At 48.3% G+C, this 25,619-nt stretch overlaps 3 protein-coding genes across 3 annotated transcripts; all 3 read right to left on the bottom strand.

Moving 5' to 3' along the window:
* Nucleotides 1-4,549: 4,549 nt before the first annotated feature.
* Nucleotides 4,550-18,049, bottom strand: LOC120674975 (skin secretory protein xP2-like). The gene is made up of 2 exons (XM_039956068.1): nucleotides 17,479-18,049; nucleotides 4,550-5,160 (listed from the first exon to the last, which is right to left on the bottom strand). Exons 1-2 carry the CDS (start codon nucleotides 18,047-18,049, stop codon nucleotides 4,550-4,552), a joined length of 1,182 nt encoding a protein of 393 aa, XP_039812002.1.
* Nucleotides 18,050-18,362: 313 nt separating this feature from the next.
* Nucleotides 18,363-21,121, bottom strand: LOC120672899 (50S ribosomal protein L13, chloroplastic-like). The gene is made up of 4 exons (XM_039953509.1): nucleotides 20,761-21,121; nucleotides 20,066-20,251; nucleotides 19,641-19,811; nucleotides 18,363-18,870 (listed from the first exon to the last, which is right to left on the bottom strand). Exons 1-4 carry the CDS (start codon nucleotides 20,974-20,976, stop codon nucleotides 18,754-18,756), a joined length of 690 nt encoding a protein of 229 aa, XP_039809443.1. The 5' UTR covers nucleotides 20,977-21,121; the 3' UTR covers nucleotides 18,363-18,753.
* A 466-nt stretch (nucleotides 21,122-21,587) lies between these two features.
* LOC120672898 (probable hexosyltransferase MUCI70) lies at nucleotides 21,588-24,307 on the bottom strand. The gene is made up of 6 exons (XM_039953508.1): nucleotides 23,947-24,307; nucleotides 23,194-23,420; nucleotides 22,931-23,107; nucleotides 22,679-22,834; nucleotides 22,235-22,511; nucleotides 21,588-22,112 (listed from the first exon to the last, which is right to left on the bottom strand). The coding sequence occupies exons 1-6, from the start codon at nucleotides 24,242-24,244 to the stop codon at nucleotides 21,859-21,861; spliced, it is 1,389 nt and encodes a 462-aa protein (XP_039809442.1). The 5' UTR covers nucleotides 24,245-24,307; the 3' UTR covers nucleotides 21,588-21,858.
* Nucleotides 24,308-25,619: the final 1,312 nt, after the last annotated feature.

Genomic DNA, 25,619 nt, shown 5'->3' with positions numbered 1-25,619 from the left:
AAGACACAATCTCTCGACAGGAGAATATCTGGTTTCAGCATCCAGCAACCTTCTGCACACAAAACAAATAGCTCTTTCTTTTCCTTCAAATTCTTGAATAAGGGCCGATCCGATAGCACGTTCATCAGCAGATAAATACAATTTAAACGGCTTGTGCTTTTGGGGAGGAACCAACACCGGAGGATTTACCAGATAATGTTTGATTTCATTCAATGCCTTCTGATGTTCCTCTCTCCATACAAATTCCTGATCGGCCTTCAACTTCAGTAAAGAACTGAACGGCTGAATTTTTCCCGACGGATTAGATATAAATCTTCGAATAAAATTAATCTTGCCGATCAATGACTAAAGTTCAACCTTCGTTGTAGGGGCTTCAACTTTGTCGATAGCTGATATAGTCTTCTGACTAATTTCAATTCCTCTTTTTTTTGGGCAACAGCTTCTTCATTCATTCATTAACATGATTACAATCATCTTGCAAAGTCTGCAGAAGAAAACTAGGAGCATCATTTGCCCAGACTTCAAAGGCACTAGACGCAACAAATGAGCACAAGCTGCTTGGGCAGCCATATTTGCAGTACGTTTGACATGCATAATACAAAAGGAAGAGAATGAAGAAGCTAACTCCTGAATATCATCAAAGATCGGCGTAAATTCGGACCGCTGTGTTGCTCTATTGTTCCACAGGGCAACCACCTCCAAAGAGTCAGTCTCTAGCATCACGGGCCCATTTGTGACTGTGTGTATCAACTGCACACCTGCACGTAGAGCTTCAGCTTCTGCTGCTTAGGCAGACGCCACCGCGGGGAGCCGCCGGGTCATAGCCATCAAGAATACATCCTCAGCATCTCTGGCCACAGCCCCAATCGCCCCTGAAGTCTCATCTGCAGAAAAAGCTCCGTCCACATTAACTTTCAGAGTATGTGCCGGAGGCCGCTGCCATCTTTGTATTACCGATGGTCCTCCATTGCCAGATGTCTTCTCCCTCGCAGCACTGAGATGGAAGCAGACATCCAGTGCCCAATCAATCGCTGCAGCCATATCAATCGGGGCTTTGCCTTGTCGGCGGTCATTGCGAGAGCGCCATACCGACCACATTCCGCACAAAATGATCGTTTGGTCATTCACTCCACAAATTCTGTTATCTAGAATTGCCGATGCCCACGAAGTTGGATTCAGATTTGGAAGCTTTACACCAGTGAGTTCACGTAACCTAATCCAAAAATGCCTTGCATATGTGCATTCCACAAGTGCATGAAATGTAGTCTCCTCACGGGCTCCACATGTATCACATGTACTGAGAGGATCGATATGCCGCCGGTGGAGATTGGCCCTGCTCGGTAGATAGTCATTCAGAACGCACCACCAGAACACCCGAACCTTTGGGGGTACCTTGCATTTCCATAGTTTCTGCCAAATAGGGTCAGCACCGTGATTTGAATTGGTCGCTTTCCTTTGCACAAAATCTCGCTGCTGAGCCTCGGATGCTGCAAGCATGCGGTAGCCTGATTTAACTGAGTAGAGGCCATGTCGCTCTCCTGACCAAGCCCATGTATCCACCATTGAACGACCAAGAGGAATTCGACACGCCGCCGCTGCATCAAGTGGAACAAGATTCTGATCCAGTGCTGCATCATCCCACGATAGTCCATCCGAGTTGAGAAGATCACTCACTTGTTCTGCCACAACTCCATCTTTATGGCATAAAGGTTTTAAGCCCACACCGCCTGGCAACCATTGGTCTCGCCAAATATTTGTTGTTATACCATCTCCAATACACCTAATACAACCCATCTGAAGGACTTTCCTGCCTGCTAGGATGGCACGCCAAGTATGAGAGGCGCTCTTCTTTTTTGTAGCTGACATGAAGTCATAGTTCGGATAGTATCTGCCTTTAAGCACTCGGGTACACAACGATTCAGGGGTTACCATTAGTCTCCATCCTTGCTTGCCTAACATCGCCAGGTTAAAATGCTTGATGTCACGAAATCCCAATCCGCCCTGGGATTTGGGCAAACACATGTCCGGCCAATTCCTCCAGTGCATTCCTCTACGATCAATTCCGCTACTCCACCAGTAATTGGAGATGGATGACGTGATTTTCTGACACGTTGCCGGTGCAAGGACAAAACAACTCATTGAATAAGTAGGGATAGCTTGCGCCACTGACTTTATTAATGTCTCCCGAGCAGCACAACTAAGCTTCTTCTCCCCCCCCCCAACCATTCATCAGACCACAGATTTTTGCCGGGATAGCTTCGAAAGCTCCCTTGGTACTTCTTCCAACAGCAGTAGGCAGACCTAGATACTTTTCACAGAGAGCCTCGGTTTGAATCCCGGTAGATTGTTTTACAGCTTCCTTGTCTGACTCATTGCAATTATTGCTGAAAAAAATTTGCTGATTTTGACATGTTAACCAATTGTCCAGAGCCCCTTTGGTATAAGTTGAGGATGTCCATTAGTCTCTGGCTACCTCTCTCCGAGGCCTGTGTAAACAGCAAGCAATCATCAGCAAAAAGCAGGTGGGAAATCCACGGAGAATGAACTCCCACTCTTACGCCTCTTGCAAGGAACTGGGGGCCAACATTCTTCAGCATACTTGATAGACCCTCAGCACACAGCAGGAATAGGTTTGGTGACAGAGGGTCGCCTTGCCTGATGCCACGGGAGGGCATGAATGGTTCCGACAGCTTCCCATTCACCCTCACTCTGAAAGTCACTGTTTGAACACAATGCATGATCAGCTGCACAAAACTTTCATGAAAACCTAGCTTGAGCAAAATAGATCGGAGATAAGCCCACTCCACTCCGTCGTAGGCTTTTGCCATATCTAGCTTTACTGCACATGCACCATCCTTCCCTTTCTTCCGCTTCAGATAGTGGATACATTCATACGCCACTAGGACATTGTCCGTGATCAAACGGCCTGGGACAAAAGCAGATTGCTCCTCGGAGATGATCTCGTCCAGAATTAGTCGGAGTCTATTGGCAATCACCTTGGAGCAGATCTTGTACAAAACATTACACAACGAGATAGGTCTAAAATGTGTAAGGTCTTGTGGATTTCTCACCTTTGGAATCAGAATAAGTACCGTGCTGTTGATCACCGCAGTCATCTCACCTCCATTCAGAAAAGAGAGGACCGCTGTAGTGATGTCATGGCCGATCAGTCCCCAATGGCGTTGGTAGAAGCCAGCCGTGAATCCGTCCGGTCCCGGGGATTTGTTCGGGTGCATCATGAAAACCACTTTCTTGACCTCCTCGCTTGTATATTCAGCTGTGAGGGCTTCGTTCATCAACTCCGTGACTTTACTTGGCACATGCTGCGTTACCAACTCAGGTGTCGTGTTCTCTTGCGCCATAAATAAGTTTTGGTAGAACGCAGCAGCCATTTCTTCCAATTCCTCCTGTACCTCACAAAGAGATCCATCCGTCCTGCGAAGTGCCATGATTTTCTTTGTCCTGGCCCGTTGCTTCGCTTTGGCTTGGAAGAAACATGTATTTCGATCGCCCTCATGCAGCCATTGCACCCTAGAGCGCTGCTTCTCCATTGCTTCCTCCATGGCTAGGACTTCAGCCAATCTTGTCATTATCCTCCGTTCCTCTGGCGTCGGCCCACACCTGATGTTTCGGCTCCTAATAAGTTCAAGCTGCTTCCTCAAATGCCGCAACTCACCTCTGGCAGAGCCGAACTCCTCTCTACCCCAGCGGGTCAGTGTGGATTGTAGGCGCACCTCCCCCAGGTTTGTGCACCCACTATTCCAAGCTCCCGCTACTGTCTCATCATAGCGTTGGTGACGTTGCCACATGTTCTCATAACAAAAAACTTTCCCACCACCATGAGGCATCCCTGTTGGCACAACATGCACAAAGACTGCACAATGGTCTGATTCCACTGTCTGAACATAGGTGACCGTAGACTTGCCAAAAAGATCGAGCCATGATTCATTACCCAGAGCACGGTCTAGTCTCACCTTAATATTATGAGATCCCTCCCTTCGATTATCCCACATGAATGGTAGCCCCCTGTAGCCCAAATCTGAGAAGCCACAGTACTCTACTGCCTCGCGGTAACCACTCATGCACCACTCCTCACGATCGTTGCCGCCCATTTGCTCCTCTACGTGTAGGATTTCATTGAAGTCACCCACACATAGCCACGGGAGATCCGCCAGGTTCCTCAGAAATCGCAGCATACGCCATGATTCCTTCCGTCTCGTTCTCATCGATTCACCATAGAATCCAGTGAAACGCCACACCTTGCCATCCTCCTCCGAAACACACACATCTATGTGAAACTTCGAGTAAGACTTGAGGTTCACTGTGACCCCGTTCTTCCAAAGCAGAACTAGTCCTCCGCTAAGTCCCAAAGAATTGACTCCTATCGCATTCTGAAAACCTAGTCGCCATTTCAGATCCTCCGATCATTGCCGACTCATTTTTGTTTCTGACAGGAACAACATCGAGGGGTTGTAACTATCCGCTATGCAGCGGATTTCATGAACTGTTGCAGCCTCCCCACAGCCATGACAGTTCAGACTTATGAGACTCATTGTGTCCGGCGGGGACTGCCATCCGCAGCCGCCGCCGATTTTGCATTAGTTGAAACTCTTAGCTTCTTCGGGAGCTCCTTCGAGTTCTTCCCTCCCCCATCTATGGTTCCTGCAAGTTCTGAGAGTCGTGCCTGAACTGTGCCGGCCGGGACTAGAGTCGGCCCATCTGTCGTAAAAGCCACAGGGTCAGTGGGTGTGACGCCCACATTTTGTCCTTTGGCTTTACGTTTCTTAATGTAGATCTTACGGTTGTTTTCTGCCTCCTTGCTGCTGAACAGATTCTGACTAGTGTGGTCAGACATCTTCTCCTTCCCGACCTCCATTTCTGGCTCGTTCCGTTTCAGCGGGGACTGAACTTCCCTCTCATCGCATTCGGTGTCCTTTGTTTCCGATGCAGACGACCCTCTCTTTCCTTCCTTTGAAGACGATCGGTTCTGCTGGCGGGAGGTCGATGATGAACTGACATGTCCAAAGGACTCAGCCGCAGCCTGTGTCAGACTCTGGATCTTCTTCTTCTTATCCTCCGGTGCTCTCAGCCCGATATCATAAGGCAGCATGCCAAGAGCATTCCTCTGCGCCGGCGTGGTACAATCAAGATCCCCGTGTCCTAGTATCCCACATGAGTGATAGAAAAAGGCAGCTTATCATACTGCAGATCAAACCAGTCCGGTGGCTTCGACCTATCAGTTTTGAGGAGAACTCCCCTCCTAAGTGGTTTGGCAAGTTCAACAGCTACTCTTGCACGAAGGAAGGGGCCGCTGGCTTTGCCTTCTGCATCCACATCCATTTTCTTCACGTCACCAACGAGGCCCATAGCCCTGGAGCCACGATGTGTAGTCATCCAGCCCAAAGGCAGGTTCAATATACGTACCCAGTGGTCGATCTTGAAAAAGACAATCTCCGATGGGACCAGCCTATCATCGTAGTCATAGAGGATGACTGCATGTTTTCCAACCAGCCATGGTGATCCCTCCAGCGCCCGTTCCATTGCGAATTGGTCACCGAATTCAGCAATGAACAGGTTGTCCGACTTCTCCCCTATTGAGCAGATTTTTAGCCCGCATGGGTTGCCCCACGCCGGTTTCATGGCACCCTTGATCGTGGTCGCATGGATCGTTGATGGGGATAGCACCTTCCCGACCACTGCCCATTGCACCACCGCGAAATCTTCCTCATCGTCGCTAAAAGCGGCTACCTCCCCCTCCGCCTCTGTGAGGTTCAAACGCCCGAACAGGTCAGCTAAACCCGGATCGGATTCTGGTTCCTTTCCGGTCCCCCCCCCCCGACGAGCTCCCTGATCTCCACCGGTTGCCGACGCCATGTCAGTTAACCACGATAGGAGAAAACAAGTGTCACGTGAAGATCACAGACAAATGCGATCCCAATTAGGGAAAAGGTGTGCAGTGTGCAGAGAATGCAGCACACACGAAAATGATCCCGAAACTAGGGTTCCTAAGTGGCGCAAACCCCTAGCGAGAAGATTGTTGGTCGACGGCGCCGGGCGGCTAACCGTCGATATGCGGGTGGCCGCCGCCGGCTGGGAGCCGGTGGGCGGGGCGTGGACACCAGGATCGGAGCGATCGCTGGCGTTGCAGGTCCAGGGTCGCCAGAGTGGCGGCCTAGGAGGGCTTCGGGATCGCGATCGCCAGCACAATCACCATGGGATCGCCTCGGTTATGCTCCGGGAAAAACGGATCCATTTGGTTGGTGGTAGTCGATGAATAATTTCAAATCATCGTTCATGTACCATAAAACCCAAGAATTGGCCAGTTGATACACCAAAAGTACACTTGTTTGGATTCATCTTCAAACCATGTCTCCTGGTGCATTCCAGAGCTCTATGCAGATCGGCCAAATGTTCTTGGTGCCCCTTTGACTTCACAACCACGTCATCAATGTATATCTCCACAATTTTGCCGATTAGTTCATGAAAGATATAATTCATGGCTCTCTGGTACATAGCACGGGCATTTTTTAATCCGAAGGTCATGACTACCCGCTCAAATAAACCGAGATGTCCTGGACATCTGAACGCAGTCTTGTGGATGTCTTCTTCTGCCATAAAAATCTGATTGTATCCAGCATTGCCATCCATAAAACTGTTCACTTTGTGCCCAGCAGCAGCATCTACCAACATATCAGCTATTGGCATAGGGTAACCATCCATCGGCGTAGCTTTGTTGAGATCCCTGAAATCAGTGCACACTCGTAGTTTGCCATTCTTCTTGTAAACGGGAACCACATTAGAAATCCATTCGGCATAACGACACTGCCGAATAAAATTAGCTTCAATTAACCGTGTAATCTCGGCCTTTATATCTGGTAAAATCTTAGGATTACATCGCCTTGCTCCTTGTTGATATGGTCGATATCCCAGTTTTATAGGCAAACGATGTTCCACAATAGATCTATCCAAGCCAGGCATCTCATAATATTCCCAAGCAAAGCAATCTTTGTACTCTCTTAATAAACTTTTTAGTTCCTGCTTGTATTTGGGATCCAAGTTGGTGCTAATAAACGTCGGCCTCGGTCTATCACCATTTCCGATGTCAATTTCCTCTAGTAAATCGGCCGACGTAAACCCATGCCCCAACTTTCCTTCTTCCTCTAGGAACTCATCCATCAGAAACTTTCTGAAGAACCGACTGCTTGGATCGGTGTGGAACTGTTACTGGCCGATTCACCATCGGCCTTAGCCTTGACATGCCAGACTTGTGTTTTGACTCCTTTCTTGTTCAGAATCTGTTCTTGCTCTTCTTCAATGATTTCCAACTGGCGTAACCTCTGAACACGTCGCTTTTGAGACCTGGTCAAACCTCCTGGGCACCATTGAGATTGACCCGCGCGATCAGGCTCACGTTCTGGATCTCTCCGCATCGGCTGATCATCTTGTACTCTGCCATCGGCCACCTGTTCTAGCCGATCGTGTACAGGCACTCTTCTCCCAGTAGGATCCCGTAGCATTGTCCTGCCCCCCAGTCGATCATGCCTTGGCCATTGCATTCGGGACAATCATATGTCGATGGCAATGTCAACCCTTCTTCCCAGCAGTAGACAAAGAAAGGACACCTCCAATGATCTTGCTCGCGTCGCTCCTCTTCTTCTCTACACTGCCGCCTTTCACGATCATGCTGAAACTTGTTCAACAGCATTTGAGACATTACACTTCTCCGTGGTGCTGATGAACGTTCAGCATCCCTCATCGGACTCTTTCCTTTGACCTCATCGGCCGCTATCTGCGCTTTAGGATTAACAGCTCCAGATTTCTTGGCCGATGATGACATCAGAATCTTAGTTTGAGAAGAACCTTCATCTCTAGCCACATCAACCATGTTCGTGGCGAAAGGATGTCCGTCGATCTTTATCGTCTTCTTGGGAGCCTCAAACTTCAATCTCCCTTGTTCGAAAGCCATCTGAATCTGCTGTCGGAAGACCTTGCAATCATTTGTGTCATGAGACATGGCATTGTGCCACTTGCAGTACTTTATTTTCTTGAGCTCGTCCTCCGATGAAATCTTGTGATATGGCTTCAACTTGATCAATCCTTCCGACAATAACAAATCAAATATCTTGTCGGCCTTGGTGATGTCAAACCCATACGACTCAGGCTCTTTCTTTCCAAACGGACACGTCGCCGACTTCTTGCTATTCTGTATCCACTCAGCCGATGCGACCGTTTCTTGCTCCTCTTCAGACTCATCATTAGCAGAATATTCCACATAGTTGATCTTCTTCTGAAAAGGCTTCTTGGACTCGTAGGATCGAGTCTCTCCTGTCATACGACTTGCGATCTAGCTAATACTTTCAAACTCTTGCGATGCATATTTATCTTTAATGTGCGGCAAGAGTCCATTAAATGCTGCATCGACCAACTGCTGATCGGACAGAACCAAACTGTAACATCGGTTCTTGACATCTCTGAACCTTTGGATAAACGCAGCAACCGATTCATCGTTTCTTTGTCTCAAATCGGTCAAATTGGTCAACTTTAACTCAGTAATCTCAGAGAAGAAGAACTGATGAAATTGTCTCTCTAGATCGGCCCAATATAATATGGAGTTTGCTGGCAAAGTGGTGAACCAAGCAAAGGCCGATCCAGACAAAGACGAGAAGAACAAACGGACTCTGAGTGCATTCTGGTTGCCCGCTTCTCCCAACTGTAGAAGGAACCTATTAACATGTTCCATCGTAGAAACTTCTCCCTGCCCTGAGAACTTTGTGAAGTCAGGTATCTTGTACTTGTGGGGGAGAGGAATCTGATTATAAGCCGGAGGATAGGGAGTCTTGTACATGACGGATTGTTGCTTTGGCCTCAAACCAAACAGCTCCCTCATCACTTCAGCTACCTTTGTGCTCCAATCAACTTGCGGTTCAACTATTGGCATTTGTTGAGGGAAAACCGTGTTTGCTGCATTGGTCATCATCGCAAGTTGCTGAGTTACATGACTCATCGGCTGTCCAGCCAATTGCATCTGTTGGGCTTGCTGAGCTATCCGATTTGGTGTCTACTGAGTCATCGTCGGCTGTGTAGCTGATGGGTTAGCCGATTGTTGACCAGTAATATCCATGTACGGCACATTGATATACCATATCTGTCCAGTTGCTTGATTGTGGAATACCCAGTTGATTCCCTTCTGATGCGGAGATTGCGACAATAACACTTCTGAAGAAGACTGGGGTTGGAGCAGGATAGCAAGACCCTGCTGTGGGGTCATCGGCGGTGGTGCCTGTGACACCCTAGTTGTCTGCACAGTAGAATTGTATTTCTTTTATGCATCATGTGCTTAATTTGCTTGAAAAAGGATCTTATTGTAAAAATAAAAGATTATTTGTGTAAATATGATTTAATGCAAGGTCCTTTCTATGTCTTAATTTGAATAGGGAGAGCAAATATTGCTTTTGTGGAGGGTTTATTTGTAAAATTCAGTGTAATCATTACATGGCAGAAAATTTTACTTTTTAGTCTGATTTTGAGGTGAATTTGCAATGGAAAAGACAAAAGTCCATTAAATTCAAAATTCTTCCTATGTTTTCAAAATAACTATTTAACCTTTGGTCAAATCAATTTTTGCACAACATCAAAGTTGTAGATCTTGAAAAGTTCAACAACTTTCATGTTGGGCACTTTTTCATTTGAGCCCTAATTTAGAAGTTATTTTTGTTTTACAGTAGGACCCCTGAACTTTTCAGAATTTGCAACTAGGTCCATCCTTCATCTTCCACCTCCCTTCCTCCCTGCTTCCTCTGCCGCCGGCGCAGAGCGGCGCCGCCCGCCGCCGAGGAGGGCCGCAGGCCACCTCCTGCTTCGCCCACCGCCCCGCGCGGCACCCCAGCGACCTCCTGGACCCACTTCCCCTCGCGCTGGACCCCTCCTCCCCTTGCCACGCCATCCCGACCGAGCTCCGCGGCCGCCACCTCGCCGTCGCCGTGGCCAGCTCGCTGCAGTGCCCTGGACCCCCAGCTCTCACACGCCTCAGCACCCAGAGCACCCTCGCATCCTATTCCGCTCACTCTTTCGCCAACTCCCTGCCCCAAACCTTCAGAACACCGCCGCTGCCCACCCGAGCTCCGACGAGCTCGAGCTCACCGTCGACCCGCCATTCCCGACATCCTCCGCCCACGCACACCCTACCTCTAGCTCCGCCTCATCCTCACGCAGCTCGCAAACCTCTCCTCCCCGCCCAGTACCCACCAGAGCACCCTCGCCGCCGTTCCCCGTGCTCCGACCGCCGCTGCTCGCCGTCGACGACCCACCTCCGGCCGCCTCCTCCTCGACCAGACCCCACCAGAAGGTAGCGCTTGGTGCCCTGAAGCTCCCACGCCTCTCCACCCTCGCCGTCGGCGACCAGAGCCGCCGGAATCGGCCGGTCAACACCTCCCCCTCGCTCTGACTCCGGTCAGGGACCTTTTTGCTAGGATTTGAAATCTGCTAGGGGCCTGGATGCAAGTCTTCAGTTCTTTTCCTTTTGTTTTTAGGCTGAACTTTGAAAATGCCTAGAAATTCATAGAAAAATCAGAAAAAATGCAAATCCAAATATTTGGAATCCTTGTAACAAGAACTACAAGTTTTGGTACATGCATATCTTCAGTTTTGGTCTGTAGTTTAATCCAAGAAAAAGAATTGTATAATTAGGCTTTATTTGTTCTATGAGTTCTACTCAGTAACTGTATGTGGTTTTTGGCTAGTTTGTATCTTGCAGTGTTACTTGTGCCTGGTAAAAATTTAATACCTTTTTGACATCATTAACTAGGGCAAAGTTTCAAGATTCCTAAATCTACTAGTTTTGCAAATGTATTTGTTCTGATAAAAATGTTAAAGTCCTGAGTGTGAAACTTTTTCCACACGTACATGTCACTAAAACCTTGCTGTTGCAAAAGTTTGAGAAATTTTTGATCTGTTTAGATATATCTTTGAATTAATTCTTGTTAAGTAGGCTTTAATTATGGTAAATAGTTTCATTGCTTAGAAAAATCTGAGAAAATTTATGGAACTCTATTTTGGTCGTATATTCCTGCCTGTATAATTTAGGATCCAGAAATGTTATAGAACTTTCTGTGCTAATTAGTTTTACCATATGTGGTGTATTTTACTCGAATTTATTACTCCTGTTTTATGTCTAGATAAATTCTGAAAAATTTATGGAACATTTATATGCATATGACGTATGTTCTGAAAAATTTTAAGCTTCATAAGTGTTGTCGTTTGTTCTATATAATTTAATTTTGTTCTAGGTGCTATCTGAATAAATGATTTATTCTGATTATTTGGCTGCATAAAATGGTATGAATCTTATAGGGTAGATTTCTCTTTGTACTTCCTGTTTGAGGTAATTTTTCTGAATTTAAATGCTTTTTGTGGATTGAGTTACTCATTTCTTAGCAAATCATGATCCCGGAGTCCGAAGGAGTTGATCAAGAAGCCCAAGTGAACGCCGCCATACTGACTGAAGACCCGGACCAAAGTCCGGAAGAGCCCAAGGTTGATCTAGTTAGCGACTACTGCGAAGGCAAGCCCCGGACATAACTCAGTATTTCAAATTATGCAACTAATCGTTACTACTTACTTGTGCATTTACAGTTCTTAGGATTTGAATTGAAACCCTAGATGCATGATCATAGGAACCTATGTACTGAACACTAGACTTGAGTTCGATTAACTGCTATGCTAATAGGACCGGTAAAAGTCGAGTGATTGCCTATCACTCGCGAGCGCTATAGGAGTTGCTTGTTTACTTTTTGCAATCACTATAAGGACGTCGGACGGGGTCATGTTCGATATCATGACCTTGGGTGAGACCCCGTCTGTATTGATGAATTCTGCTAAGGTCGCGGTGTGTGGTAGCGATGGTTAAGTGTTTGAACATGCTAGCCACATGCCGTAAATATGGTACGCGGTAACTCTAGTAGCTGATCGGACCGGTGAGTGGATATACCTTTCACTCTCTCTTAGAGATAGGTTTTATTTATGTTTATGTTGCGCAACACCACGGGTGCAGGGAGGAAGTTGATGCCCTGTAGTTGGGGAGAGTGACCCTATCCACAGGCCGGAATGAAAGGTCAACGGTTATTTGGGAACGACCCGACGGTGTTCCAAACGTGTGTGTTAGGTTTACCTTGCAAGGTTGGAAATCCAATTCGAATCGTCCGTCTCTCGCAGATATTGAGACTGCTTGATCCCTTTGCCACCCAGAGTAATAAGAGTAACATTATTTGATCAATCTTGATGTTTGACTAAAGTTCTACCATGGTTGAGTAGAGTTAGTTGCTTACATAGAATGGATAATCAACTAGAATATTGAAAGCTAAAATGTGAAATTAAGGACCTACTATTTATTGCTTTTCAGCAAAAGAAAAACCAGAGCCTACAAAACCCTGCATAGTCTAGCTAGGTGGACTAAGTATATCCGTTGACGGTTAAGTCTTGCTGAGTATTAGAATACTCAGCCTTGCTGTTGAAACCTTTTTCAGGTATGAGTTTTGAGGACCAGATCGCTAGTCTAACTTGGCCCTGCTCTTTGCCTCCTGGCTGGTCTGTAGAGTGAGATCCGTCTTCGACCGGCAATGACCCCGACGAGTGATACCTTGCTTGGGCTAGCTTGGTGTCCTTTTTCGACGTGTTGTAGCCGTCGTGTTTTCTCTCTGCTGCTTTAAACTCTGAACTTAAACTTACGTCTTGTATAATGTTTTACTAAGTTTGGATCTGTAATAATGTTTTATACTTATTGTAATAACTGTTAGGCCTGTGTTGAATAATTATGGTTGTAATATCTCTGGACTCGCCATCGTGCGGGGTATGCTTGTTCAATCCGAGAACCGGTGGTTTTATCGGGACGTTACCCGACAGACCAAGAATTGTTCCGTTTGAAGTGCGTTTGAGCCGGTGTTGCCTTTAGGGTGATGGCCATCGCACTTGAGCCGGGATAATTCAGGTGGTTCTGGCACAGCTGTTGACTGTGTTGCTTGTTTGACTGTTGCTTGTTCCTGCCTGACTATTTTGAGCCGACAGGGCTGCTGCCATAGACACCTCCAAGGGAGTATATTGCATCTGATCTGGTTGTATATAGCAAGGACTCATGCACGCTGATAACGTGCCTTTAGCAAAAGTCTTGACCACTGCATTGTGCACCGTGTTGCCCATGACGGTTGCACTCTTGATGAAGGCTTGTGCCACAGCCTGGCCAACTGCGTCTATCATCTTGCTTTCACGTTGAGCCTCTGTCAATGGCTGGAAAGATGGAAGATTAAACTTTTTTATCACCTCACCATATCTGTTAACGTTGTACGACTTGAGGCATTCACGTTTGAATTTCTCCACCAGCTCTTCATATTCCTTCTTTGAGCCTATCTCCAGGAACAGGAATCTGGTTTTCTTCACTAACTGCAGATTTATCTGTGAGTTCCACCATGTTGAAGCTTTCGTGTCCCACCAGGCGTGCCAAAAGATGTGTTGACGCAAAAATCAACACACTGGAATCCGAGGGCAAGTGTTTGCCGAGTCACGAAAAGTCAACCAAGCGTGCCAGTCAATTTGACCTAAAATTGACAAGGGAGAAAACAAAGCCAAATTCGAGAGCTTATCGGCTGGGATTCCGAATATCTCTCAGATGGGCGTATCGGCAAGCTTTGCTGATACTATAGACGACAAAAAGATATTAAATGCAAGCGCGTAGTAAAGGAGCACATCGGCAAGATCAACCGATACACTAGACGACAAAACCGGATTTTGGATAGCCGGTCGTGTGTGTGTATGACAAGATCTAAGCTACGAATGTGTAACTTAGATGATACAAAGCTAAAAACAGATCTAAAACGGCTCTTGAGATAACAAAAGTGTCACTCCAAAACCTAAAGCCGATATAGTATGTTTTTAGATGTGATAATGGCCAAAAAGCATAGGAAAACCTACAAATCTAGCCGATATCGATATTTGGTGAATAAATCTAGACGAGACGACAGTGATGCGACCAGAACTCAAAGTCTAGATGAACTCGATAACTTTTGAATAGATTTGAACGAAGCCACAGCGATGCGCCCGGTAGCTAAAGCTCAAATATACTCGGTAAAACGAAAACTTACCAGCAAATCAAGTCGCTCGAATGTGAGACGTCCTTGATCAACTTAAAAGAACTCGTCGAAAAAAGAAGAGAAAAGGCGAAGTGCAAAGGAATTGTAAAGTTTGTTGTATTGGATGTGTATCAAATTTTTCCGGTCCCTTACAACTGATATATATAGCCTACAGCTATCAAGTCCTAGCCGATTACGGCAAACATTACTTGACCTAAAAGAAAAGACTATCTAAAGGTAAACTACTTTAAATACTAAAACCGAATCATCAAGATTCTCATAGAGTCCGGATCCTCTCCTCCTCCCTTGACTTCATCGGCAACTCTCCATCGGCCAGATACCAGAGCTAGCGGATCAGTATCTTCAAAGCATATTCTTCTGGCACATCGGACGGACTCCATCAGCCGATTCCAACACTGTGCAACTTTTGGTTTCTTCCAAATCGGCCACCTTCTCTTCACAAAAATCACTTTCCTTGACACGTGTCAAAGAATGGTGTCAACAGGTAGACTGTCTCTGACAGAGTGCCATAAAGAAACGCATTTCTTCACATCCAGCTGGTGCACAGGCCAAGAGCGATAGAGCGCAAGGGAGAGGACCGTGCGCACAGTAGCAGGCTTCATCACTGGACTGAAGGTCTCATCATAGTCCACACCAGGGCGCTGGGTGAAAACCCGGAGAACCCAGCGAGCCTTGTAGCGCTCCAGTGTGCCGTCAACCCGACGCTTATGCGTCCAGATCCACTTGCCTGTGACCACATTGCAACCAGACGGACGCGGCACAAGGTCCCACGTCTGGTTCGCTAGAAGAGCCGCGTACTCCTCTTCCATCGCGCGACGCCAGTGAGGATCCGCTAAGGCGTCGCGGACAGAGGAGGGTACCAGAGAGACCCGCGGCTCCCCCTCGGTGGTGGAGAGAGTCGCGGCCTGAGACGCCATCCGCCGAGTCACCATGGGATGGATATGCCGAGGATCCCGATGGATGACTAGCGGGTGGTACACCGCCGGCTCGACTCGAGAGCGAGTCGGTGGAGGCGGCAGCGGCGACGGCTCCGGTGTAGGCGCCGCAGGAGCCTCCGTTGCCGGAGGCAGCGCCGGTGTCGGCGCCAAACGACGTCGGTACACCTGCACCGGCTGAGCGTACCGCGGCAGTGCCAGTGCCGGCGCGCGAACGACGCCGATACACCTGCACCGGCTGAGCGTACCGCGCAGGTGCAGGGGAATGCACCGGGGCCGCGTGTGGCGCGACAGAGAGCACCGGGGCCGCGCATGGTGCAGCCGGGATCACCGGAAGCGGTGCTGGTGTGCCGGGAAAACCTGCAGGGAAATGACAGACATGTAAAGGTGGCTGAACCACCGGGTCAGTCGAAAACAGATACTCCAACTCGAGGTCAGGAGAAGGTATGAAGGAGGTGTAGGGGAAATCCGACTCGTCAAACACGATGTGTCGGGAGATCAGGACGCGGCGAGAGGTGAGGTCAAAACATCGGTACCCCTTGTGGTCAGGGGAGTAACCAAGAAACACACAACGAGTCGAGCGGGGCGCCAGCTTATGAGGAACAGTGGCGGAGATGTTAGGGTAACATGCACACCCAAAGACCCGAAGGTGGTCGTAGCGAGGAGGGGTACCGAAAAGAGCGTGGTGTGGAGTGGGAGCAGGAGAAGCAGTGGACGGAAGGCCGTTAAGCAAGTAGGTGGCGGTGTGGAGGCTCTCGGCCCAGAAGTGCGGGGGCAGAGAGGCCTGGATCAGAAGGGTGCGCATGACGTCGTCCGTCATGCGAATCATCCGCTCAGCCTTGCCATTCTAGGGAGAGGTATACGGACAAGACATATGCAGCTGAACACCCTGAGAGAGGAAGAAAGAACGGGAGGTGGAGTTGTCGAACTCACGCCCGTTGTCACACTGGACGGCATTAATGGTGAGGCCGAACTGAGTGGACACCTAGGCAAAGAAGTGGAGGAGGGTGGGAAATGTCTCAGACTTGGCGCGCAAAGGAAAAGTCCAAGAGTAGTGTGAGAAATCATCGACCACCACCAGATAGTATTTATAGCCAGAAAGGCTGAGAACAGGAGAGGTCCACTGGTCACAGGGAACAAGATCAAAAGCATGTGTCGCATGCGAAGAAGAAGAAGAAAAAGAAAGCCAAACATGACGACCAAGCTGGCACGCATGGCAAAGGTGCTCAGCAGGAGCCCTAGTACCAGAAACATCAGTACTACGACTGAGTTGAGCCAGAACGTCGCGGCCAGGGTGACCAAGACAGCGGTGCCAGGTGGTAAAAGACGGCGTCGCGGCAAAAGCGCAGACGAAGAAGAAGAAGGCGAGAGTGGTGCAGCGGAAGACGGAAGGCGAAGGGTGTAAAGGGGCCCAGTGCTGTCACACCGGAAGAGCGGACGCCGGAAGGCCGAATCCTTTACAGTAAGGCCAGAAGAGTCAAACTCAATGGAACAAGAGTTGTCAGCTGTAAACTGACGAATGAAAAGAAGGTTATGAACCATCCGAGGAGCAACAACGACATTGGGAAGAAGAAAAGAACCAGGAGAAGAACCTACGGCGGTGACAGGAAGGCAAGACCCATCACCAATCATGATGGAAGAAGGACAAGAAGGGTGTGGGGGTCGGACAGAAGAGAGGATACTGGCATCTGGGGTGGTGTGGAAAGAGGCAGCCGAGTCGGCGATCCACTCGGTGCTGACCGGCGGCGTCAGCCCCATGGCGCTGAAGGACTGCGCCAGTGCGGCCTGGTCCCACCCCCCGGCCAGGTCGGATGCTGGCTGGGCTGAGCGGGCAGGGTCTAGAACGGCGCGAACAGGGGAGCAGCACCGGTGAACATGGCCGCCGGCTGGGGCTGAGGACGAGGCCCCCCTGACCCTGAAACGGCCACATCGGGATGCGCCCTGACCATGGGGCGCTGAAGGAAGGCCAGGGCGTACCGCCAGGGGCAGGAGCAGGAGTGGGAGCCGGAGTCGGGGTTGGAGTGCCCCGACGGCCTCCACCAGTACCACCAGAAGTGGCGCCGCCAGCACCACCACCACGTCCGTCCCGACGACGACGCTCGCGGCCTCCCACTCCCGGTCTGGCCAGTGAGAGGAGCACTAAGGAGGGGGTCGGTCCGGGGTCCAGATCCAGAGGGCGGAGCCTGGTGGGAGGACAGAGCGCCATGCTCGGTGAAGGGGACGACATGCTGAAGACGCTCCCAAGCGAAGGCAGTCGCACGGATGCGCTCCTGAGCCGCCGAAGCCTCGGACTTGGCGGCGAGGAGGGCCGCGGCGAGAGCAGCTTCGGCCGTAGCAGCGTCGGCGGAGATCTGCTGCCCGCGAAAAGCGGCGGCGGCGAACGGCGCGTCCGCGGGGGGGCATACCGAAAGCCATGGCCAGCGCGGCCGTCGCGGGGCCAGGCAGGGGCGTCGCGGGCGCGGGCGTGGGCGGGGCCGCGGCGGCGGCGGCAGGCCACGCGCGCGCAGCGCCGGCAGCAGAGGAGTCGGCGGCGAGAGGAGCGGTTGGCCGGGGCCACACACGCGCGCCGGGGTCTGCGCCGGGCACCACGGCCGGCGCGGACAGGGGCGGTGCCGCGGGCTTCGGCGCGAAGATCAGGCCGGGGTGGCGGGCGGGCGCGGCGGCCGACAGGAGTGGGGCCGCGGGCTGCGGTGCAAAGATCAGGGGCGGGACCGGCTCCGGCGCGGGCAGATACGGGGCCGCACCCGCGCCCGTGGCGGCAGCAGCCCCTGCGCCCGCACCCAGGGCGGACGGGCCGGCGATGGCGGCGGCGGGCGTCGTGCCCGCGCCCCCCGTGGTCGGGGCGGGCGGATCCGTGCACGGATCCGCGCCAGGGCGGCCAGATCCGCCGGCTGCGGGTGGGGCAAGCTGTCCAGAGGCTGTACGATGGCGAGGGCGGTCGCGGCGGCGGCGGGCGCCCAGGGGGCGGCGGGCCATGGCGCTGGCGGCCAGGCACCCCGCGCAGAGGACGACGCGCCGCCGGGAGCAGAGGACCCGGCGCCATGGTGCGCCTGGAGCAGAGTAGAGGGGTGGGAAGGAGGAAAGAGGTGGGGGCGGCGGCCGGCCATGGAGCCGGCAGCGGCGGCTGCCGCAGGGGAGAGGGAGAGAGGGGTTAGGCTAATGATACCATGTAGGAGAGAATAATGGCTTGTATTCCTCCAAACCCTAGAATGGTGGGATATATTGTTCCTATACATGGGCTTCTAGATGGGCCTCTATACATGGGCTCACATATACACCAACAGCAACATCCAGTCAACTTTCCAAGATATTTTACCCAAGATATAGGTCACATGAAGAGAGGCAAGGAAGGACACGTCTGTTTTACAAACACACACAAAAAAAGGAAAAATACCTCGCCCCCCGGCCAGAGAAATTGGCAGTATTTCCAGATGGCACCTTCCGGATTTAAACTTCATGCCGAACAATGAAAGAACCTACCATCTCATATCAGGTCAATATTACAAACTTCAACTGGAAAACAGAGATTTGGGCCGGATCACTCTTTGGTATTCAAATTACAAAAAAGATTTACACTCCCTCGGCAGACGCATGGCTCTGAGGATGGCATTCCAAGCAATGGCAAAACCTTCAAGGGAGGAATTCGTCACTGCATTTTTTTTCCAATTGATGATGATTCTCTAATCAGTCTTTTGTATTCTTTTATCCCTGATAGGCAGAGGGACAGGTTTCTGAGCCACGTGTGGGTGTTCTGCCCCTTTGTAAACTTTGAGGTGGGTAAATAGTCTTCTTCCCAGCTACAAAATGTTCAAAATGACGAGCACAATAAATAGAGTAAATGCAGCATACGATGAAATTAAATCAAATTAAATATGCCACCAATACAAAGAAGTGGCTAGAGTAGAATGCTTCAGATAACAATTGCCTGCTAGAATGGGAGTTTCATAAAATGAATCTGGTAGCCATTTGGTCTACCAATTAAGTTCATAAGCAGTTTCTTTTGGAAGAAACAGTTAAAATGTTTTTTGTTCAGAGCGCATGCAGCATACCATAAATTCAGGACATGACATTTATGAAATCACACACAAAATGCAAGGGAAAAACTGCTTGACATGAAAATCAAACAATTCAGCCTGGACTTGTCATTTTTTTGGTCAGCAGAATTCCCTTAAATTTAGTCAAGTGATGTATGCTGAAAGCCATGTTTTCACTCAGGTGCATATGCTGATGCATGAGCCTAAACGTAGTTCCAGTGTCAGCCTAAACATTTAAACGGACGAAACAGACACCTACCGTTTAGCTATTTATTCAGAATAAACGGCCATTTAAACGGACTAAACGGTGATTAAACGGGATACAGCAAGCCACTGTGTAGCGTGTACAGGCTAAACGGCCGTGTACGCGAACAGTGCGTAGTTCTCAATCTCACAAATATCTCAGACAGCTGCTAACTAGTATAGAGTTGCAACTTTCGTTACTTTGAAAAGAAAGGCCACCCTGAAAATTGGTTGCCATTTTCATTTTTGGTAGATCTGATGCAATCAGCTAATACAAGATGGTATCTTACCCTGCCCTTGGGAAGCATGCCACGCACTGCATGTTCGATGATTCTTTCTGGAATCCTTTTCTGAAGTTGGTCAAAAGTTTCTTCTTTCATCCCTCCAGGCCGTCCAGAGTGCCTCCTATAGAGCTTCTGCGACCGCTTTTTACCAGAAACAGCAACCTTCTCTGCATTGACCTATGCAAATAATAAAAAGACGTAAATGACTCTCAGCACAGCATCACATGAATGCATAAGATCTGTGTGGTAATGAGCCTTTAGAGATGTACAAGTGTCGGAAGGACTACACTTACATAACACAATCTTAGTTTAAAGATGATATGTGGAATTTATCTGCCTCTGCTGCTAATATTAGGACATTTTTTAAGAGAATCTGAAGGAAGTTGCCCTACTGTGTATACTAATATTATAGCTACTGAGAGCATGCTTACCACAATAACAAAAGCGCCCATGTCCACACTGGGAGTGTACGTGGGTTCATTCTTTCCCCTGATATGTACTGCAATGGTGGATGCTAGCCTGCCTAGAATCTTATCTGTTGCATCAACAACATACCATGTCTTCTCTGTGGTTACATGATCTGCAGCCTTAGGATACCATGTGGTATTCCATATGTCCTGCAAATTAAAGTGCTCAATCAGATTTATGTCAACACAGGTAAGCCATGGAGTAATTCAAAGAACAGAGCATGGTTCCAACGAACTGTACACATTGTTCCCATATCAAATGATCCTAAGAAGTAACATTTACGAACAAGCTGGTGGGCAACCAGAGCCCAACATTACAGAACTACAGCAACAATCGCATGATACTATCAATTCACTTAGATTCCAGCAAGTGATTCCCATTCCCCTTCCAAGCTCATTTCTACCGAATTCTTTCTCTACGCGAAAAGGCCATGGCAAATTTTGGATGTGATGGTAGATGACATAAACAATGCAAGCCTCTGTACTTTAAGTTGATTACTCATGTGCATAAAGGCCTCGTATCAAATGGATTAAGATGACATCGGTAAAACATGAACAAATGGGATGGACAATGCCCAGCACTACGTTTCTGTGAAACGAGCGGTGGGAGATAGTAAGGGTGCCCATTGTTTTGGGAGATGGAAGAGAGGGTGTCGTACGGGGCCGCAGAGCTCGTCGCCCTCGAACATGAAGCGCTGCTCGCGGGGCACGAGCGCGGCGAGCGGCTGCCTCTTCTGCTTGTCGCTCTGCTCGCACCGCACGGCCAGTCCCGCAGTGGCGGCGCGGCGCGTCACGGGCCTGGCCAAGCGGCGGTGATGGTGGCGGGGGGCGAAGGACGAGGAGAGGAAAGCGGATGCGGCGACGGCCGTGGCCATTGCGGTGCCCGTGAGCTAGAGCGGCAGCAGTCGGAGGCGGAGGGGGCGTCCGAGGGTGGGTCGGGTTCAGTGGGACGCGGCCATTTCTAGCTTCGGGAAGGCGAGAGATGGGCAGGGTGGAGTGGATAAGGCGATAGGAGGAGCCGAGCGAGGGGAAGTGAAGAGAAAGGTGGTTAACAAAGAAGACATGGGCTCTAAAGGCCCAGAACTTACTGTGAATTCGGCCCATTAGCTCATCAATAAGCTGTGACGTTGACTGAAAAAATTTCTTGCATTCGACACATGAAAATCTTTGATATTGAGATACATCCTCGATTCCAATAAAACGGAGTATCTTGAACAGAAGGATTCCAATTAAATGGAGGAATGAAATTTTTTTCATCAGAACATTTCATAATAGCCATTCAGACGATACGCCGCAACTTCACTAATACTCGGAAGCTTCAAATAATTGAAAAATAACCCAGTATACATCAGAATTGACAGGGAAATCAACACTCAACGTTACAGGGCCTGAGAGCAAGGCCGATAAAACCATATCTCCAAAATTTAAAAGGCAAATGCTGGAATCTGTAAATAAAAAAAACGCCTCGTGTACACTCCATTTTCCAAGAGCACAAAAGACAAGGGAGATTATCTTAACATGTTACAGTAACTGTTCATTCTTTCCAATACCAAATGGAACGATATTTACAGGTAAGATTGTGTGATGGTATTTCAGGTTCATGTCCGTGTACAAGCAAATCCATGATTCCATTAGAGGAAGAATGGAAAGGTACTATAATAATATACAACAAAATTGTGAACCAAGAGATGTCGGCAATTAGAACCGGTATGAATCAATGGTTAGTTGACTATAAGCGAACGAGTTGGGCGAAACGATCAAGAGGCAGAAGACTCTGGATTAGTCTGTGTAAGAGGTTTTACTTTCCTTGTGTGACCCAAACTGTTCACAAGGTCCCTGCGAGAGCATACAGGAAACATGCTCATTCCAGGCATGTTTATTCTCCACAGAACATATGGGAAACTGAGCTGATCCCGAGATGTGAAGCGAACCACTTCATTGAACCAAGCACACATGAAATGGTTAGGTGCAGGTGTGAGCTCCCTCACAATAATAGAGGCTTCAGCTAGAGCTGAAAAATCAAACAAGTAAATCATTGTACCAGGCATGCTTCATCGTTCACACAGCAAAAATACAGAAATGTTCAGCATGAGAAATGAAATATTTGTTTAAAAACAATACTAAATAACTGACCTTTCAATCCATATAATCTTTTTACGCCCAGCATACCATCTTGCCGATATTGGGTCAATTGCACCTCTACTTCTTCAGGAGTAGCCTTGTGCTTTTGAACAATAGCTTTCCCCTCATCATAAATGTTACTCCGCGCTCCATGTTCAGAGATAGCAAAGGTAGAATTTGTCCTCCAAAGAAGAGCTTCAAGCACTGCTATCGGATCCCTTCGAAATTGGTATTTTGAGTCCACCCATATAGAGTACCTTGCCTCCGGGAAAAGGCGATGAGTCAACATCTGCAAAAAACATGTTAAGTGATTTGCTATTAGATATACACTGTTGCGCAATCCAAAAAAAATAAAATTTTAAGGCAAAGTAAAGTGTTGACGGTAAGTGCTGCAAATTACTTCTATCATGCCAAATTATGAAATTAGCACAAAGGATAGGCAATGTAATCTTTTACCTTTGGGATCTTCCCATTTAATTGTTGATCCACAAAAGGGAGGCTCTTGACAACAATGATACGCCACCTTCCTATCATGCCATTGTCACCAATTACCTTTCCCTCAGCTTCCTGAGTTGATAGTGTCACCTCATCCCAAAAGGCTGCGTAGCAAACCTGCTTCACCACAACACCATGCAAACCCGCATATAATCAATGAATGTGATGGTTTAATCTGATGTTCATGTCTGAAAATCTTGGAGGCTGAAATACCCTGTCAAAAGAAGAATTGGCCATTCCAATAGGTTGATATAGATCATCGCCACCACCAAATGCGCAGGTAGACACAACAACTTTACAGGTTCTCATGTATCTTTTATCCTCTTCAGAAATTTTGAAGCCACCATTGTCGCTGTAGAAACCACAATGCACATTAACAGTCTCATTCACCTGCAGAAGTTGGAAACACATTAAACACGTCTATGGAACCACAGCTTTCTGACAACAATATAGTACATATCAGTAAGCCTTACAACCTTGAAGCTATCTTCTCTTTCAGCAAGTGTCTGAAATCCTGTAAACAAATTAAACCTTGTCGCTTCCGCATGCTGTAGTAAATAAGTAGAGTTCGCCTCAGAGTGGAATGTGTCGTAGTCATCATCATCAGATTTGTATTTGGTCCTCTTAACCACGAAGTCATGTTTTGTGCCTTCGGGAAAGACCAAATTTGCCAAACTTTTGGGACTAAGGAGCTTCAAGCAAGCTGTCAATATCAACAATGCAAAAAAATACTCACGTCATTTCTTACTTATCAGCTGTACTAACAAAGTCAAATTAGGAAAGAAGCTGAAAACTCAGTTGCTTCAATGAGAAGCTTACTGATATAAGAATAATAAGAGAGAACAGTATGTGCTCTGTGATTCAGCACTTAAGCAGAACATAAGTTCTGGCTTCGGAGCATCAGGTGTGTCAGCATTTCCATACCACTATACCTTTCTCAGTGTACAAGATGTGTAGCTTACTTTCTCAGTATGCAAGATCTAAAAAGTTCAGATTAATCGCCACGATATACCAAATTAATTCTGCAAAAAGAGCTCTGTCCGAACCACCGTAAGCACAGCATACCGTGCAATGCAGTACTCGCGTTACCAACTAACCACACAAATTCCTCCTAATGCAATTTAGTGACATCTATAACGAACCTTCAGTGCAGTCTCTAGGATTTAGGGGCAGGGGAAACCGGGAACAGTTTACGCGTAGATCGAATCAGAGTAGGGCGGGGAACTCACGCTCGCGCACGCCACGGACGAGGCGCGTGGTCGGTTCGAGCCGTCCGAGGCTGGAGGCGTGCGCGGCGGGGGCCGGGGGCGAGCCGCGCAGCCGCGAGGCCTCGAAGAGGAGCAGCGCGACGGCCGGGAGCAGCAGGAGGACGGGCCACCACCGCGCAAGCAGCCGCGCTGCCCGCTGCCCCAAGCCGCGCGCCGCGGCCTTCCGCCTGCCGGCTCGGGGTCTCCGCGTCGGCGCCGCCGCCGCACCGTCTTCGTCGGAGACGGTGATGGAGATGCTTCGGATCGTCGACGACGGCATCGGGAAGAAAGCGGTGGCGCTGGGGTGGCCGTGGTGGGTTTGCCATTTAGCGGGCGGGTGGGCTCTCGGCCCGCGTCAAACCCCGGGTCTCTTTTTTGCCGGCTGCAACTTAGCGTTTTTTTTATTTTTATATTTTTCAAAATCGTTTTTTACAGAAATATATTTTTGGTTTCACAATTTACAGGTTTATACCCCTACCCCGCCCGGCATTGCCGCCCCACTGCCGGGCGGCAGGGGTCTATATGTAATTAAAATTTGTGTTTTATCGCATGGAGACACCTACCGCCTGGCAGGGGGCGGCAGGCTCCCCCCAATATAAAAGTCGAGGTCCTCTCCACACCTGCATTTACAGCAAAAAATATCCATAGAGGAAAAAAGGAGAGACGTGGGGTGAGGGAGGGAGTTGCAACAGTGAAGCCCTGCCGGATTCCGCACTTGTGATCTGCAGGTAAGTTACGTATGAATCCATTAATATTGTAAAACAATTTAATTTAATTAATGCTATAGTATTAAAATTTCAGTTCAGTATTAAAATTTAAGTTTATTACAGACTTGTTTCTAAATAAATTATAAATTAAAATAGAATTAAGTTTTGGATAGTGAAATATAGTATTAAACTTGTTTCTAAATATTGCAGCATAAGACAACGGCTGCCTCCAATTTTGGAGGATTTTCATGGACTGAAGAAAAATCTAGTATAATACTTGAGATCATGACACATCTTGTAATCAGTAAGAAGTTGGATGTATTAGCGGATGGTACGATAGAGATGGTGTTGTCAAAATTAATTCAGTTTAAAAATTTCACATTATTTCGAGGTATTACAACGCAAGATGTAAAGGAACACCTGCTAGAACGTCGGAAGATATACATGAGGGTGTGTGAACTAGCGAATCATTCTAATGTTATTGGATTCTTACAAAATACTTCTAAGATATGGATGCGGTCAGAGGTGTATGAGATGCACATTAAGGTAACTCTTATTCAGTTCTAATCCTGTCCGTTGTAATCCATATTTACGAAATAGTAAAATTATTGTGTAATTATATGTTAGGATTACCCCGAGGACACAGAGTTGATTAACAAATCGATACCAAATTTCCGTAAATTGGTATGTATCTTCGGTGGACTTATGCCGCAAACTAGACGAAGGAGGTGGAAAAGATCTTCAGGTGATAGTTCTTGGCCTCCGCAAGAACAGATGACCAGAGATTCGTCAAGTCATGCTGCACCACCTCAAGCACCAACTTGTATTAACTGGGATGACGATATGGATGACTTTATGCCCCCCAAATCATGGCCTCCAATACATGATGTTCCAACCCCTGTACACGAACCTCAAACCAGTAAAGACAGAAAATCATGGCCTCCAATA

This window comes from Panicum virgatum, chromosome 5N, assembly GCF_016808335.1.
Source record: "Panicum virgatum strain AP13 chromosome 5N, P.virgatum_v5, whole genome shotgun sequence".
NCBI classification, from domain to species: Eukaryota; Viridiplantae; Streptophyta; class Magnoliopsida; order Poales; family Poaceae; genus Panicum; species Panicum virgatum.
This window is presented reverse-complemented; position numbering and strand designations above follow the sequence as displayed.